Raw genomic sequence first — 19,254 nt, 5'->3', positions numbered from 1 at the left:
CTTAAGACCTACACTCTTGTTCACAATTACCCTTTATTTTCCAACTCAGAGGGATGAAGAGTCCTGCCCAGACCTTCCACGTTCCTGCTCTTGCTCAGAAACTAACGAAGTGGCTCTAGGACCAGCTGGCCCCCCGGTAAGTCTTGCTAGCTCAGCCTGAAATGTTCTTCAGTGGCATTAACACCATCACCTTGGGATCTCACACACAATGCTTACTGAAGTAATGGGCTGTCAATTAGGTAAATGTAGACACATCTACAAGATGCCATCCATCTTCCATTGCTTCATGAAAAAAAAAAATCCTACCTTTAAGACACTGTGGTTTGCTTACAAGGCTAGCATAGCCTCTTGTAGCCCACTCCATATCAACATTTATGTGTTCTGCTGATGCTGTTGAGTCATTTTCAAGTAAACCTGAACACCCCTGGAATAAACTGGAATTACATGGGAGAGTGTTAAGTTAGTTTCAGGGTCTTCAGTCCTTTTGTTCAACTGAAGGAGAAGTTGTCTGGTGTCATATGACCCACACTAATACCAGTCACCTCTCCACTTACAGAGCAAGTTCTGTGCAGACTTTAGTAGGAGCAAGCCTGGGTAAACTGAATGACATCATCTACACTGTATTCATTTTGAAGTGATTTACCATTTTTAGCAATACTCTTTTTCATTTATTATAATTCTATATTTGCTTTCACAAATAGATTTATTTAAATGCTTTTGTAATTAAATTGTACATTGCATTTACATGTGTGCTTACAAACATGAACAGATGCATAATATATCCAAGTTTATTGCATACACAGTTATGTCTAATAAAGAAAATTGCCACTAAAATAGTACATTTTGTGCATCAATATGTCAGGACATCTTGGGGAGAAATACAAATGATTGTGATTTCAGAAACACTAAAATTTTTAAATTTCTTTATAAATAATTGCAGTTGAGTTGTTGCTTTTTCACTGGCTTTTTATGCCGTTATGATATAAAACACACATAAATCCATGCCAAATGAGTATTTTATTTTTTATATGTGAACAAAACTAGCATTATATAAAGCTCTAAATAAATAAATCATATAAAAAGTTTTATGGTTTAAAGGAACCATCAGCAAAGGTTTTCTGAGACTATGAAATGATCAGCAGGAAGGGCCAGAACTGGGTGGGGAGTTTCCAGTTGAAGATCTTGATGAACATTTACTGGTACACAATGTGTGGGCTTCATATAAAATAGCAATGACCTAATCCCATAGTATGAAAAAAAGATGAATAAAGTATGCTTTTTTGAGATTTGTTCTTGAGCTAATACTTAACATCTGTTTGCCAGGGTGGTCCAGGCCTCCGAGGACCAAAAGGCCAACAAGGTGAACAGGGTCCGAAGGTAACATGTTCTCTCTTTGTCTCAACTAGCCATCACTTTGGAATTAGATGTGATTTCATTTAACCTTGTGACTTACAGCCTTACACGTTTTTGCCACTCATGTCTAACAAATTTGACTTGATGTGAAGATGTGTGTTATTTAGCCAAAACAAGTGTTTAATAACTTAGTCAAATGGGCGACTTTTGGGACAGACCAGAATGCCAGGGTTCTTTGTGGCTTAGTCTGCAAGGTGGCCGGCCCTGTCAGGTACAGGCTTCTCTTTCTGCATCTTAAGCGGAATCACACAGCCACAATTCAGCCTCCGTCCTTTCCACATTTTGGATTCCTTCTCCAGTTTGGCACTGTATATAATCAAACACCTAGCTTTTCATTCTTTTCTCAGTACCCAAGGCCACCAAGTATGATGCTACAGGTCATGCATTGCAGAGGCATCAGCCAGCCAAAATGACCAGGCCATGCCAACCCACATCAAAACACACATTTTTTCTCCCTTGCGCAAAGGCATCCTAAGGACTGGCAGAAGCCCAGCTACTAATTGAGTTCAGGCCTCATCCTCTTCCCTTTGGATGCTGGAATCTCTAACTGATCTCCTATGTCCAGTGCCTTGACTTCCTGACTGATTCTACACATCTGTTCTCAAATTAATTTCCTGAGAGTCTATATTGGATTTATGCTTATTTAAAACTTGCAGTCATGAACCATGGCTTGGCTATTGTTGGCATCATATTCATGGTCCTTCCTCCCTTCCTAAAAGATTTCTTTTATGTGTATGGGTATTTTGCATGTATGTGTGTGCACCACTTGTGTGCAGTCCCTGTGAAGTTCAGAATAAGGTATTTTATCACCGTGAGCTAGAGTTATAGGTGGTTGTGAGCCACCATGTGAATACTGGGAATCGAACCCAGGTCCTCTGCAAGAGCAGCCAGTGCTCTTAACCACTGACCCATCTCTCCAGCCCCTCTAGGTCCTTTTTAACTCAAACTCACCATCTCATTCTTGTGATGTTGCTTCTCACAATTTCCACATCTGTCTTATGGACTTAGTACTTCAAATATATTAGATCTGTGTACTACTTATACATATAGACGAGGCCATTACACTAAAAAAGAGTTTCACTTTAGAACTGGAAACAGATGCTGTAAGGTAGGACAAGGAGTGAGCCTGAAAAAGAAGTAAATCAAAGAAAGCTGAAGATAACCAATCAAGGATTATCCAACTCAAGGACCATGGAGTGCATCCTTTGTGGTTTATCTGTTTCATTCTCTGAGACGGGCTTGCTGTCCCTTACTTGACTCCATCTCTTAGCATGCTGAAAGATGGGCCAGAGCTGAATGCCTCCTCTCAACAGGGTTGCCCTGGCTCTTTCTCGGGATCATCCGTGGCAGAGCCCGGGAGCTCCTGTGCTCCCTAGCTTCTGAGACCCCAGTCATTTTTCCAACATTCTCAGTTGACAATGGTTCTAATGATGACTAGGAATTAATCCTGATATTTGGTAACAGTAACGTAAGCCATTTTCTGTAATTATCCACTCCCACAGGATTGTCACTAGTATGGTTATTTCTGTACTGCAGTTTTGACAAAGGATAGATACTGCTATGCAGTGGATTTTGAACAACAGAGTATCACATAGCCACCGTTTTGGATAGAATGAGGACAAATAAACTATAACACACATACACACACGTCCTAACATCTAACCATTTTTTCCATTTATTACACTAAATAGATGATACGAATGTGAATCAAAAAGCAATAATCACAGGTCTCTTCTAGTCTATTTGTTTTAGATTTTAAAGAGTAAAATGGCCCTCCTACCTTCTTCCCTACTCTTCAATAATATATAAATGATATAGTACTAGACTCTTACTGTTAAACATTCTAAGTGGTATTTATGAGTTGCCCCCTGTCAGGCATATTGCAATTTTAATGCTCTAGCTCTCTTCCTCATAAACCTTGCATGCTTCTTAAAATGATAGTTATCATTTGATGTTCTACAGTGTCATTTCCTACACAATTCTCAAATCACGTGTGATTTCTGATCCCCTCAAGTCCTGTGGAGCTGTTCTCATTAAAGTCACCACATGTGACTAGTTTCACAGGCCATTGTTTAATGTTTTCCTCCCTTGAGGTCTCTGCAATGGTTGACTCATTTGGCCAGCTCTTTATTGGAATTTGTTTCTTCTTTGCCCTTCTATCTTTGGTCTGCTACTAACTTTGTGGCTTTTTCAGATTCTTTCCCAGGCTTTCTCCATTCCCCATTGTCATGTAGTTTAAAGCAATGTCTGCATTGAATGTGTAGTTTAAAAAATACTGAATTTTAATCTTATTGTATTTGTTTGTATGTGGGTGTTTGGCCTACAAAACACAACTATGCACCATTGTGTGTCTGATGACCATGGGCACCAGAAGAGGTCATTGGCTCCCCTGGAACTAAAGTTACAGACAGCTGTGAGCTACTATGTGGGTACTGGGACCCAAGCATGAATTCCATGAAAAAGCAGACTCTTAAACACTGAACCATCTTTCTAGCCTCTTTCAGTATGTTCATCCTCATCTATGAACATGTCATCAACACTCTGCAATCTGTCCAGGTCAGACTTTGCCAGATTCCTCAGCTTCCAGACTTTTTCATTTAACTTTGCCCACACACTAAATCTTAAGGAAACTTAGACTGTCCTGCTTTTTTCCATATTTGTTGTTTCAAGTAATCCATTAAGCAGTTTCCCATTTGAGATAATTTACAAATTATATGCATGAAATCATACATACAAAAGAAATCAGTGTGTTGAAAAGACATCTGTCCACTTGTTTTTATTGCAATAGAACTTGCTATAGATAAAAAGTGGAAACAACCCAACTGTCCATCAAAAGACCAATAGGTAAGCAAAAGTGATGCCTGTTCTATTTAACCATTTAAGAAGGTCATTTGTGAAAACATGGATGGACCTAGAGATAATTATGTTAAATGAAAAAGCCAGGCATAGAAAGGCATGAATGATTTTATGCTTATATGAAACCTAAAAATTTTGCAAAAAACAATTAAGAGTAAAATAATGGTTACCGAAGGCTCACAGGGGTGGGGATGAAGAATGAGGCAAAATTGGCTAATATATAAGTTGAAGGGGAAATAACTTCTAATATTCCACTGCAAAAGGTCTGTAGGTAACAATATTATACTTTCTATTCCAAAAAGCTTGAAGAAAAGTTTTCAGTACACACACACACACACACACACACACACACACACACACACACACACAGATACACACACACACTTGAGGAGCTAGAGATATTGCACATGCATGTGTGGAGAAGAGGTACTATGCGGTACTGCATGTCCATTAGAATAGCACACTAACCAGGCATAGGAGATTGTAATTTAGTAAAGGAGTAGCCTTTGCTCTGGTCAACAGATTTGACAGGGAAGGATAAATTGAGCATAAAGAGACATTCTGAGCAGCCGGGAAGATTTCTCCGTGGTTAAGAGCAGTGGCTGCTCTTCCAGAGGAACCGAGTTCTATTCTCAGCACCCACGTGGCAGCTCACATCCATTTGTAGCTCCAGTTCCAGGGTATCTGGCATCCTTACACCAATGCACATAAAATAAAACTAAATGAAGTATTTAAAAAGAGAGAGAGAAATTCTGAGTGTAAGATTACTTTTTGGATTGTTTAAAAGCCGATAGGGATTGAAAGAAGTGGGAACCACTTATGGGAAAGTTATGTCTGCCCCTGGATCAAAGGAAAGATAGTTTGTAGCTGGAGATGCTAGGTGACTGCAGAACTGCACTGTGGTGTACAGGAGGTAGAAGAGGAAACGGGCTTAGTGGAAAGTTCTCAGAGAGAGGCTGAGGTTCACTGGGTGGGAGTTGAGAGCTGGGAAGATGGTGAAGAGCCTGTTCATCCAGATTCCATCCTGAACCAGGAGGGTGGTCCTGTAGTGTTTTCTCTTTGGAAAGTGCTAGGCAGTTGTGGCAGACTACTTGCTTGCGTAATTGGCAGAACATTCTTATTTGCAGAAACAAGACAAATATAGCGGATGAAATTCCTGTTGTATTTATTCTTATGGCTTACTTGATGACATTTTACCCGGTAGGTAAATCATTTGAAGCGTGGTGTCTTGCTAACCCTCTGAGTGTTTCATATCTTAGAAGTTGTATTAAAAAATAAGCATTCTATGCAGGAATATCTTTCAGGTATTACAGGATCTAACTTCTAGAGTAATTTTTCTTTCTTGCTTCTAGGGACCAGAAGGCCCTCGGGGAGAAACAGGTCCTGCAGGACCCCAGGGACCCCCTGGACCCCAAGGACCCAGTGGTCTGTCCATTCAAGGCATGCCTGTGAGTTGTATGCACATATTCAGATGGGTTTTATTGTTATCTGTTTTCCATGAAGGCATGAAGAATGGGCTTTTATATTCTGTGTCGTACCAATGAGTCCAAGTCCTTAAGAAAATCATGGCTCACTGACCATTCATTACTTCAACCCACGATCCATTGTTTGCCCAGCGATGGTGGCCTTTCAGCAATCAGGTACATGAGAGGGCTGTAAGCACCACCACAGCATTGCACCTGAGGAGGATGGTAGGAACAACATGGACAGCCTTTGCTTGTTCACCTAAATGCTTTTGTACAATTGTTATTTGTTTGTGTGCACATGCAGTGTTGTGCATGCACTGTGCACATGGGCATATGTTTTTTTTTTGTGGGTGTTCTGAATGTAAGGTGCATGGCTGCATGTATACAAGTAGAGGCAAGAGTCAATCTTGGGTGTCATCCTCAGGAATTACCTACCTTGGTTTTGAAAGAGTGCCTTCATTGGCCTAAAACATGATGAGTAGGCTAGGCTACCTGTCCAGGGAACCCCAGGGACCCACCTGTCTCTAGTGCCCCACCCCAGTGTGGGGATTACAAGCATGTGGTACCATGTTCAGATTCTTATTTTTAATATGGACCCTAGGGATCAAACTCAGGAAGTACCTCCCCAATCCTTGACTAAACTGTTAACATCTAGAAGGTAACAACTGTTATACCAATTTATTATTGATGTGTAGCCTTTGTGAACATAGAATAATAAAAGCCATCATATAATTTGTACTGTCATTAGAATAGAGTTCACTGAGTGAAGTTTAGAGTTTAGATTAAATGGCAATTTCGAAATATTTGCTATCTTGGAAAAGAAATTTAATATAATTTGATGAAATATATGTGATTTTAAATCATGAACTATAAATAACATTTAAACATTCGACTCACCCCTGCATTATGTTAGCATTATCAGCTCGGCCATCTGGGACTGCACATGAAGGGTTGGAACTGTCCTTGCACATAAACATTCAGTTCTGCAGGAATGTTTACATGGCTAAGCATATGTGAGAACTGAAATATAGCATGTGTGTGTGTTAGTGCCAAGGCAGTTTAGTGTTGAAAATACTCTAACAGTGTAAGGGTGGGCGGAGGGACCGAGAATCTAACTCTGTGTACTTTTGGATACTCAGGGTATGCCAGGTGACAAAGGAGACAAAGGAGATGCTGGCCTTCCTGGTCCACAGGTATTATTTTTGCTGTTACTCCTTTGCCAGGGACTGAAGCCTGAAGCTTCTGACATCAGCTCTGACCTTGACAGGGGTGACTGCTAATGGCATTTGCCTGTGCTCATTGACCTGTCTGGAAGTCCCACTGGTTGAGGTGGGGAACTCAGAGGGAACTTGTGTGTCTTAGTTTTGTGTCACAAGGGGATTCCCCTTGTGACGATGGCTCTGTTTGGGGGCTGTGGTCTGTCCTAGGGGAGCAGACCAGCTGTTTCTGTAACTCTCTTTTCTGTCCTTGTTCTCTCTAGGGTGTCCCTGGAGGTGTGGGTTCACCAGGACGTGATGGATCCCCAGGCCAGAGGGTAAGAACTCACCAAATACTGGTTCTTGTCAAGGTAGATCCCCTGCCTAATCACTTTGCTGCACACAGATTTTCATATATGGACACTGAGTTGGGGTTTGTGTATTTTCTTTCGTCAGTCTAACTCCTATCTACTTTGTATTTACTTCCATTCATCCATGACTTCTATGTCCATTTCTTTCATTAAACTTACCCCAGTTGGCAGTATCCCGTTGTGAATGCTCCCAAGCCTGATTCTATTGGATCCACAGGTTTTTCTACATTTTTGTTGCTGTTGTTTAGTTCTTGAAGTACAGATCTAAAAGAAAGTAACAGTCACATAACTGGAAATTTAAGTAGTATGGCTTATAAAGGAAACTCTGTTAGTTTAGTGTAGCCTCAGTTTTCTATTCCTTTTACCAGTTCAAATAGATAGTAGCAAGATAAAGCACAAAAATCATCAAACGAGGTATAAGTTGAAATATGACATTTGTTTCATTGACAAGTTTTCACTAAGGCAGGTTTGGAGGCTTATATATTTATTGAGGAAAATTCAAATTTAAAACTCTGTCACATGTTGGGCAGTGGTGGCACATGGCTTTATACCAGCAATTGGGAGGCAGAAACAGGCAGATTTCTGAGTTCAAGGCCAGCCTGGTCTACTGAGCTAGTTCTAGGACAGCCAGGGCTATACAGAGAAACCCTGTCTCAAAAAAGCAAACAAGCAAAAACAACTTTGTCACATGTTATAATGGAGTCAGCCTCCTATTAGAACAAAAAAAAAAGGAAGGAAGGAAGAGAGAGAGAGAGAGAGAGAGAGAGAGAGAGAGAGAGAGAGAGAGAGAGAGAATCAAGCCAGGCTAGGAGGATCTGAGAAGGAGTCTCTGAGGAGGTGCCATCTAGGCTGCTGCATGGTGGAAAAAGGGGTGGCCAGGTGGATAAGGAGAGGGCAACCATTGCAAACAGAGAGAATGGTTTATATAAAGGAGGAAACTGGCAGCACTGGGATGTCTTTAATATGCTGTGTTTGGTTAGAAATCATAAATCAGTGTGTGTGCATGTGTGCATGTGTGTATATGCCTATGTGATGTGTAGGTTTACTTAACCTAAAATTTTGAACTTTAACATGAAGGAAATAAAAATTCACTAAACTTTCAAGGGAAAGAAAAGCTGCCTGATTTTTTTAAAAAAAATATTTATTTATTCTTTGATAATGATATATATGTATACAATATATTTTGGCCATATCATTTCCCCATTTCACCCCTTCAACTCTTCCCTGATCCTCACCACCAGTTCTCTATTGCAACTTCAAAGCCTCCTGTTTTAATTTACTGAGTTCAGTCACTGTGGCCTATATATGCATGTGTATAGGACCATTCACTGGATCACAGGCAACCTTCCAGCACCTATCAACTCCCAAGAGCCCCTCAGCTAGAACTGGGGCTCTGTAAGTCCATCCACCAAACATGTTGGAACCAAACACTGGCTTGATTATGTGTAAGTCTTAAGCATGCAACTAAAGCTGCTGTGAATTCATATGAACCACAGCCCTGGAATGTCCAGAAAACATTTTATAACAGTCTTCCCCAGCGTCTGGCTATTCCAGCCTTTCTGTCCCCTCCTCCATGATGTTCCCTGAGCCTTGGGGTCAAGGAGTGTGATATAGATGCTTAGTTTGAATCTGAACCCTGCAACTATTTACTCTCTGCATTTTGACCAGTTGTACATCAGTATTAGTTGGCACCTACTGCAAAATGAAACTTCTCCAATGAGTGTTAAAAACTGAACTAGTCTATGGGCATAGAGCTAAATATTTACAAAACACTATGATACTGAGTCCATTTAGCAAAATAACAGTAGTAGGTTCTCCCCTGGCATCTATGGCCTACCTGGCTTCTTGGTCCACTTTACAATACCAGTCATGAGTTCCATTCTGTCAAGTGGACTTAAATCCAAACAGAAAATAGTTGGTTACCTTGGTAACATTCACACAACTGTCACACGAATAGGTATGTTTTGCCAGGCCAGTCTTTATTGTAGCTCTCAGAGTTCACAGTTGGATCTGACTGTTGATGGGTTTTCTTCCTTAGAGCCCACATAGCACCTTCTAGCACCATGAAAGCTAGACACTAGGGAGGGAGTTTCTAAGTCTGTACTGGCTTGATTCCTCCATGTCTTGTGACCTAAACATACATTTCTACAGGGTGTATCTTCCTAAATCATCACTGGTTCGGACTTGGAAGGAACCCTACATTTCTCTGATCCCTGAACTAGAGGGAGTACTTGCATCTTGTCCAGTGAAGACCAACATGAATAGCATTCCTTGGGAGTTAATACACTTTAGCAGACTAACACTGTAATTAGAATACTCTGTCAGGCCTGACGTAGCTTCCTCTCACTAGGCTGCTCGAGAATATTGAAATGGGAAAACAGGCCTGTAATCTCAGGAGGCTGAGACAAGAGGATTGCAGGTTGAAGGCCTGCTTGGGCTATGCTACAGTGAGAGTTCAAGGCTAGTTGAGACAATTTAGTGACTCCTTTTATCAAAAGGGAGAGTAAAAATGCATTCCAGTCATAGAGTACTTGGCTAGTATGCATGGTGTCCTAATTTCCATCTCCAACACAGAAAAAAAAAAAAAAAAAAAAAAAGAAGAAGAAGAAGAAGAAGAAATTTTTTCTTTGGGTGTATAGGTATGGAATTTGAAATCTTTCCCTGCCCCCTTTAACACTATGTTTACACTTGTTTAAAATCTCAATGAAGTCTCTGTTTACCAAATGGGCTGGGCTATAGAACATATTTAGGCTAGTGTATCTGAAGAAGGCCTTCTCTGAAAGTTAGATTTATGTAGGGTTCTTGTGCATGTGGGAGGAGTATTTATATGTTTTGGCCAAGTGCATAGGCTAAGATCCTGTGTGGTTACACAGCTAGATTCCCTCATGATCCCTGAAGCCCTGAAAACAGCAAGTCTGAAGATTTGGTTGAGTGAGTTTGTTTGATTTATCTATGCACAGAGCCCAGTCTTGGCAAAGAGCTCTGAAGGAAACCTGTTAGGTAAGTGTTTGAGTCCTTTGATTGTAGAATTATTTCTCTTAAAATCCATATCTGAAATCAAACTTTTAGTAAATAGTTTTCAATTCACATGTGTTCATCTTTAGTAGTAAAAGTTTAGAGCTATCATAAAGTGATGCACTATCTACACTTGGCTTTTGGTTTCACCTCTCCATCCATTTGGAAACAAACCTTTGAGGATACGTATGATGCTGGTTATGAAATCCTCCTGGATGGGGATGGAGTCCTTTTTAAAATCTAATTGTCAGGGATATTCATTCAGTATGAGGCCATGTGTCTTTTAAAGAAGATTGAGTGGATCAGGTAATCGTTATCTTAGGAAAAGTATTTGAAGACAGTACCATCTGGCATAAAATTAAGGAGATACCATTCACAGGAAAAAAACAGTGATACCGTGGAACTGTGACATAGCTGCTCGGTGTGAAGCAAGAACAAGACGTACTTTTCTCAATCAGCCATATCTTAACTGAGAACCTGCACCGTGCCATTTACCACCTTCAGCTTGAAGAGCATTTTTCATTACCATCTGCAGAGAAGATTATGAAAGCAGGAATACTTTTAGTCACTAAAAAGAGCAATCTGCGGACCACCCACAGGAGGAAAAAGCAGGGCAGGCTCATGCCTACTCTCCTGGGCACAGAAAACAAAGAGTCTTTCAGAGGCCGCAGAGAAGGCAGGAAGAAGGCCCCATTAAAGAAGAGCCACTTGGGGGACTGTGATCCATTTAGTCAGGTGATTTGAAGGCTGGGGATGGTCTAAAGAACTACTTAGTGAGCATCAGTTTTGAAAGAAGTAGACAGACATAGGTTGAGAGCCCTCTCAGGAGACATGGAGTACCAGGCCCCTCTGGCTAGGTGGTAATATATATGGGGTACTGAAAGAATACTGAGAATAAAGCCTTCATGATTATCCCAGTTCTGCTGTAGGATGCTATCAACAACAGCAATGGTCATGGCCCTCTGCTGACTGACAGGGGACAGAATGTTGGGATCTACAACCAAACTCACTGGAAAGCCCTCTATAGAACCTTCTGCAGTTCTTTCCTTACAGCTCAAACCTCACACCATCACCTGGTGGGTAGCTTAGGGAAAGGGTGACCTCTTTCATGAATCTGGTACCAATGTTACCTCTGAATTTCCTGAGAGGATAGGAGGTCTTGAGAAATAATAATGAAAAAGGGAAAATATAACCTCTTCTAATATTTCCAGCTTATCCTGGCTTTTCCCAAGGGGAATCTTGGACTCTTAGAGACAACTCTTATTCAACTCTGGGCCTGAGGCCATAAGCAAGTCTAGCTAGACTTCCCGGAGTAAGTTTCCGCCTCAGCAGTGGAAGCCAACAGACTAGCTTGTTGAAAGTGATGGTTCAAGCTTGTATTTGCAGCTAATTCAGTCAGGCATTCAGGTTTCACTCTAAGCCATTCCAACTAAAACACTCAGAGCCTTTCCCCCTTTTTCCTATAAATCTTGCACCCCTGCCCATGCCCCCCCCCATCCTCTCTCTTTCTTCTTTTCTTGGTGCCAGAGTGCAAGGCCTTTTGTGTGATCTTCAGACTCCTCTGTGTGTGCAGTAGAATTCTCAGTCTCCACCCTACACATTCACGGGGTTCTTAGGAAAGTCAGATAAAATAGGTATGTAAGATAGGTAGATAAAGAGATAGATGATAGATACATAGATATAGATAATAGGTAGATGGATAGATATAGATTGGTAATAGGTAGGTATAGATAATAGATGGATAGATAATAGATAAATGATACAGAAATGGATGGATGAATGATAGATAACTAGATAGCTAGATAAACACAGAGATAGAAAGAGACAGAGATACATTACAGAAAGAATATAGACGATAGAAATATAGAGAGACAGTTGCTAGAGAAAAAAGATAGAGACAGGTGATATATATATATATATATATATATATATATATATATATATATAGAGAGAGAGAGAGAGAGAGAGATTGTGAAAGAATTAAAAATAACAGAGAGAAAAGAAAAAGGGAAGACAGCCTCTTTCCTAATTCTGAGTTCCATTTCCTCCAAGTTCAACTTTCTGGCTAGCACCCAAAGAAAAATTTTAGAATTATGCCTGTGTTCCAACTTGGTTTTACCAAAAACTGAGAGAAAGAAAATATACATATGACGAGGAAACATACCTTACAGCCCACTGGGAAGCAGCTCCTCAATGTGCAGTGCGTTAGTTTTTTAATTCGGGACAAACCTACGTTGGAACCCTTCTGTCCCCACTGTCCCCCTCATCCTCATGGTTCACTGGTAGCTGACCTTCTTTATCCACAAAGAATGAACGGTGTGCTCTGCATCTGGACCTGTTGCACTTGGGCATTGATGAAAAGGTCAGTGTGGAAGGGCACACACCTCACTGCTAAGCAGCTTTAAACCCAGGCTTCATGGTGTGGGACCAGTTACTTCATGTCACCAAGACTCACTTTCATCGTCTGTCAGTCAAATGCATAATATTGTGCTATGTGAAGTTGTGGGAATTAATTCATATGAAGCATTTCTAATGATACAATCTGGAGGTGATATTACTGGCATCCAGTGTTTTTGAGGTCAGCCTAATGAGTCAGGGCTTTCTGTAATGCTTGTGCTTAGTAAATTAAGATGTCTTAGAAGATGGTGAAGAAATACAAATAGCACAAGAAAGTGTTAGTGTTTTTTTAATACTTGGATTCTACCTTGAAAGGACTCTTGAAAGATGCTTTTTGATCTTGTGGTTTTGATGTACACAAAGACCATATTATATGGAATGCTCTGTTTCATCAAAAACGAGTTTGACTTAAAATATACTTGACAAATTGAACTTGAGTCAACTATTTAGATGGATTTTATTCCTGTCATGAGTATTAGGCAGTGATGAGAGAGTCATCTAAAAAATACTTTGTGAAATACTAGGTCATGATAATGAGCCCCCTGGGCATCTTCCTCACTCAGAAAAGGCAAAATAAGCTGTTACCACAAAACTGGTAACCAGATGATTGGCTTTTCTTCTTTGTGGGTCCAACTCCAGATGCATTTTTATAAAATCTCAGGAAAACATTTGCACAGTCCGCTACAGGGAGGCTAGTTTATGCAACTGGTACTTGGCTGTTTATTTTTATTAAAATGTCAGTAAGCTACACTATCAAGTATGAAATATATGCAGATGTCTTTTGTCCCCTTCTTTAATTCCAGGATATCTATGAATGCTAAACAAGGCCATACCCATTGCTCTAGACAGAGAACTGGAAGGTCTGAAAGTTGGAGGAACTCAAACAATGGTCAGAACTAGATAGTGCAGGAGCCAGGAGTTTAGCTCATCTCTCTGGCTCCAGAAGCTGTACTTTTCCTTTCCATAAAATTATGTAAGTAAAGATAACTGTGAAGCTTTGTGACTGAGAAAATCTTCCAAGATGACATTGAGTAGCAGGACAATGAAAATGTCATGCCCTGTATAATGGGGGCAATAATCTAATTTGGGTTACTTTCTTAATGAAGTAGGAATTGATCTTTCATGAAGATGCAATTCTAACAATGAGTAACAGTTCATCTGTGCACATCTGAGAGGGAGGAGCTTCTGAGGGACTTGGTTTCCTACTCCTGGTACTTTGATGAAGCCCATTCTTGCACATTGACTTTGCCTTCCTCCTAGAATGTCATCATTCAGAGTAGAGCCAGATGTTTAAAATTTTGTGAATCAATAGATCTACCGCCTCTCTCTCTCTTCAGGTGGTTTTTGTTTATTTGTTTGTTTGTTTAGTTTAATGCCCAGATTCTCCAATTTAATGTCAGATATTCAGACAGAGGAAGCCCTTAAGGCAAGACTTAGGAATGTTGAGACTTAGGCAGCTTAATGATTCTGCGCCCATTTAAGTTTTGCAGTAGTCTATTATACAGGTCTATTATATGCCAAATTCATTTCTTTGGCATAATATTGCTTATGTGTTATTTTTTAATTGTCTGAGGTTATAAGTATGACATATTAAAAATCTATACAATTATATTCTTCTAGATTGCATTAAATATCATATTAAATAGTGTATGTGTGCACACATATACTATGTATACACACATAGTTTTAATGTGTGTGTGCGTCACTGAAAATTTCCCATGAGACCTAGCATGGCACGATGTATGAGGACTAGTCTTTAATCTCTGTCCCAGGCCAGTGTTTGAATAGCCTGTAGCCTTTTGCTGCTTGGTCATTTTGTCCGGTAGTTACTAATAATCCTTTGTGGCAAATGGCAGCCATATTTCTGGTGGCCAGCTGCCACACCAGTCTTAGCAGTCCAGAACTGGACAACAGGGTTGACCTCAAGCATCACAGGGTTGTCTAGCCCTTGCTTCTCAACAACTAACTCATTAAATCCAGGTGGCTCACAGACCCTACTTCTATAATCAAGAGACCGTAATGACCACCCGTATTACAAAATCATATAGCTTATGTTCGTGGTCTGCCATGTCAGGCTTCAGGAAAGTTATACAAGGGTCACTAGTGAACTTGCAGTAGTCCTGCAAGATGTTTCTGAGAGATTCATAAACACGTGTACCCTAGCTTCTTACTTTAACATCAGTTAGAAATCTAGCTGTGACTACGTGGGTTTCATCCTGCAGGTACTGCAGGCTCTGGCCTAGAAACTATAAAGTTATTAGACATCTATACTTGGTCTAATATATGCAAAAAGCAAAGTGTAAATGGAATTTAACAAGTATGTAATGGAGTCGTCATAAAACACGCTTTGCAATTTTTATGCAGAAGTGCATTTAATGTTCATTGGAATATTAGTGATGATGAAAGTAAATGGTAAATTAGATTTTTTTGGTTGCTGACAAATCAAAGCCAATCATAACTTAGTAGCTTGCTCATAGCCAAGTATTTCCAAAACAAATTAAAAATCCTTTTAAGTTTTTAATAGCAAGAATTATTTAATGTGGGCTGTGGGTGTATATTAGTGTTTTGAGGTAGAAATATCAAAAAGATGAAAATGCTTGAAGCCATGTCAACAAATATCCATGTTTATGGATGGCCGACTTTATGCACTTTAAAAAATACACCTTATGAGGTGTACACATTTTCCAGAATTTCATTTTACCAAGTTTGTTGCTTTCCTGAGATAGAGAGTTGAGGCGGGGTGGGAGAGGGGTGCTGAGCTCTACCCTAATAAAAGAGAAGAAATAGATTTTCTCAGAGGGGGCTACATCAGGAAATACAGTGGTACCTGGAGAGGGAAACAGACACACTGAGCATTAACTGTTGATTTGGAAGGTACTGTAACAGAATACTTAAGGCTAGATGACTTATAAAACAGATTTATTTAATCTTAGATGTCCAAGATCTAGGGGATCACATTTCATAGGGCTTTCTTGCCCAAAGCATAACATGGCAGAAGCCACTAAACAGTGAATTGTTGTGCCTAAATTCTGAACCCCCAAGTCACCAAGAGACCTGTTCCAATGCAAAAGCAGAGAGTCTTTTTTCAATCATGTCTTTTTTTTATTTATTTAAATTTGAAACAAGCTTGTTTTACATGTCAATCCCAGTTCCCTCACCCTCCTGTCCTCCCCTGTTCCCCCCACCGACCCCCATCCCCTTTTTGCTCACCAGGGAGAGTGATGCCTTCCTTTGGGAGTCTTCAAAGTCTGTCATATCATTTGGAGCAGGGCCTAGGCCCTCCCCCATGTGTCTAGGCTGAGAGAGTATCCTTGTATGTGGACTAGGCTCCCAAAGTCTATTCCTGTACTAGGGGTAAATACTGATCCATTACCAAAGGCCCTATAGACTTCCTATTCCTCCTAACACCCACATTCAGGGAGTCTGGGTCAGTTCTATGCTGGTTTTCCATCTATCAGTCTGGGGTCCATGAGCTCCTCCTTGTTCAGGTCAGCTGTCTCTGTGGGTTTCTTTAGACTGGTCTTGACCCCTTTGCTCATCACTCCTCCCTCTCTGTAACTGGATTCCAGGAGCTTGGCTCAGTGCTTAGCTGTGGGTGTCTTCTGCTTCCATCAGCTACTGGATGAAGGCTCTAGGATGGTATACAAGGTAGTCATCAATCTTACTATTGGGGAAGGGCATTTAAGGTAGCCTGTCCACTATTGCTTAGATTGTTAGTTGGGGTCATCCTTGTAGATCTAAGCAAAGAGTCTTTTATTACTTAAAGAGTATTTTTTTATTATTATTATTTAATGAGGTAACTGTTTTAACTTGGGGCCCCTCATCTGTTCAGCACAGCTGGTGGGGTGAGAAAGGCCTGGGGGAACCTCAAGGTGGAGAATTTATTGGGGTGTGTAAGGGGAGTGTCTAGGGGTACACAACAGTCTCAGGATTGGGGCACTTCCCGGCTTGGGATACCTGTCCTGTGTTAATTGGTCAACTGGTTGTTATGGCCTACATGCCCTCTCGGGGCAGTTACTATGCTCTGTGTGTCACTGTTTTACCCTAAAGCACCATAAAGCACTCCCAGAGCCAGCCAGCTAACTTCTGATTGGTTCCTCGAGGCCACATGGAGGGTATCTGTCTTTCCAGTGACTAGGAGGTTGGGCAAGGTTAGACAAGTACATTTTGCTGAGTCTTTTCTGCAGCCTTTCATGGCTGCTAAAGCAGGGGCCTGGGTGAGAGCCCCAGTCCATAATGACCATGTTTATCATTCACAGAGGCAGAGCCCCAATGGTCTAACTACCCCTTATAGGTCCTACCTCTCAATAAGGCTGCAAAGGGAATTTGGTTTTTTTTTTTTTTTTTTTTTAATTTTTTTAATTCATTTTACATGCCAACCACAGTCCCTCTCCCTCCCTTCCTCCTGTCCCCCCCCACCTCCTCCTAGTCCCCCTGAGCCCCTCCCCATCCATTCCTCACAAAGGGTAAGGCCTCCCAGGGGAGTCAACAAAGCCTGGCTCATTACATTGAGGCAGGACCAAGCCCCTCCCCCACTGCTGAGCAAGCCTCATCATAGGGAATGGGCTCCAAGAAGCCAGCTGATGGGAGAGTTTGGTGTGTGTTCGGGGCACATTCAAGCCACAGCAAGGTCCAACCATTTTGAGTTTGTTGGCCTAGAGTTTGCTCTTCCCTAAATGCTGTCCTGTGTCCCACCAGCCAGGGGCAGCTGCTTGTCCTGTATGTCCCTTGTGTACTGGCATAGATGTAGCTGCTATCATTCTATTGTTTGATAACTCACAAAACTTCTGAATTTATTCTCCTGTTGTCGATCTATGCCTAGCGCACCATAACCACGGGAGTATTTCTAAATGTGTGCTAAGTTGGGAGCTTACAAAACCACAACTATTATAGAGATAAATTTACTGGTCATGATTCTATTTTCTTTTTTTAATCGTGAAATCAAAGCTGTGAATCCTTTTATTACCTGTCTAGGACTAAGAAGATGTTTGAGGAAAATGCCTTTGGCTTTGTCTCTAATACGCTGTTAAGGATAACATTCTTTCACCTTGTATGTAAAATTTAATGGGGCGGGTGCGGATGGAAATTGGAAACTCACAGTAGCCTTAAGAATGAATGTTCATTTGGTCAAATGTTTTTAGTTCACAATAGAAGATGTCAGGCTAAAATGCACTGTGATCATCTCTCAACCTTATGGCTAAGATCAGATGTGAAATCTACTGTTTTGGGTCTGTGGGTGCCCTGGCCAGATCTGCTTCACCTGGCAAATGTGCTATATCCCACAGCTGCCAAAAGTTGCTCATTTCCCTAGAAAGTTATCCTTGGAAATGGTGTGTTAGCCCCAAGGCCATAGCTAATACGGGCATGTAAAATCTTAGCCTGGGTTGACTCTCGTGTGTAATTCACACTCCAGAGCTCCCCCATGGGCTCAGGCAGACCAAATTTAAGATGCTCTACATTCCTACCTGCCTCCCTTATCCTACTTCACTCCCTCCCCTGCCTTTCAGATTCCCCCCAAATTCAATCTAGGAAGATATCAGCCACACAGAAATGCAGGAATACTTACTTCTAAGAAACTGCCTCCAAGACTTAGTGCAATGGAATGTTGGCTTCTGAAGTTAGATGACTCCATATCTGAGGGTAGTAAGGACTGGACAGGCAGCTCAGTCATGCAGCACTTGCTTAGCGTGTGCAAAGCCCTGGGTTGACCTCCAGCACTATGGAGGAATGAAAAAGACTAGGGAGGAATGGCACCGGCATTTCCTTCTTACCCTATGCGCTGCCAGACTCAGTACAACTCCAATTACCATTTCCCTGTTAAACATGAGTGGCGTACTTCTGGAAGCATTTATCAATGGCTGCTCTGTGCACCAGAAAGGAATTAGGAAGGTAACCCTGAATAGCACACGCTTTCTACCCTCAATGCAGGAATCAGCCGTTGGCACCTGAACGTGTCCTCCAGGCATAGAATGCAGAACTAACTAACAGGCATCTTTCTCACTCACTGGGTATCCAACTAAGCTCCTGGAGCAGCAACCACATTTCATCATGTTTCCTCCCAGATGGAGCCTGCTGTGTCTCTAAATCCAGCAAATGCAAACTTCCCTCAGTAGGGAGCAGAACTCAGACTATATTACTTTTTACACTTCTTCCTTGTGGTGGGGAGCAGGGTGTGAATGCATTGTTTCCTGCCAATCTCTTGGGAATAATGCATTTTTATGCTGTTTTCCTCTTACAAAGTATGCCATAGCTCAACTCTGCTTTTGGCTAAACCAGTCTGTTAGCATTGGAAATCTTCTCCTTCCCGGCACTGTTAGAGCAAGGCAGCTGTTCGGACCCAGAGGGCATCTCCTTTCTGTCGGGTACTAGAAGACACTGGAGGCAGGAACCTAAAGGAATCTGTTTAAAAGTGTTTCATATGGGCCAGGTGTTGGTGGCTTAAGCCTTTAATCCCAGCACTTGGGAGTCAGAGGCAGATCTCTGTGAGGTTGAGACCAGCCTGGTCTATAAGATCTAGTACCAGGAGAGGCTCCAAAGCTC

At 41.3% G+C, this 19,254-nt stretch overlaps 1 protein-coding gene across 1 annotated transcript in view; it reads left to right on the top strand.

Moving 5' to 3' along the window:
• Positions 1–19,254, top strand: part of Col14a1 (collagen type XIV alpha 1 chain) — a 163,305-nt gene that overhangs the window by 109,607 nt on the left and 34,444 nt on the right. Inside the window, exons 35-39 of the mRNA XM_051202657.1 lie at positions 50–136; positions 1,324–1,377; positions 5,622–5,717; positions 6,875–6,928; positions 7,216–7,269. Coding sequence (XP_051058614.1) covers positions 50–136; positions 1,324–1,377; positions 5,622–5,717; positions 6,875–6,928; positions 7,216–7,269 — 345 coding nt within the window. The remainder of the gene's footprint in view (positions 1–49; positions 137–1,323; positions 1,378–5,621; positions 5,718–6,874; positions 6,929–7,215; positions 7,270–19,254) is intronic.

This window comes from Phodopus roborovskii, unplaced genomic scaffold (assembly GCF_943737965.1).
Source record: "Phodopus roborovskii unplaced genomic scaffold, PHOROB, whole genome shotgun sequence".
NCBI classification, from domain to species: Eukaryota; Metazoa; Chordata; class Mammalia; order Rodentia; family Cricetidae; genus Phodopus; species Phodopus roborovskii.
Note: the sequence above shows the minus strand (reverse complement) of the source record. Positions and strands in the feature narration are given on the sequence as shown.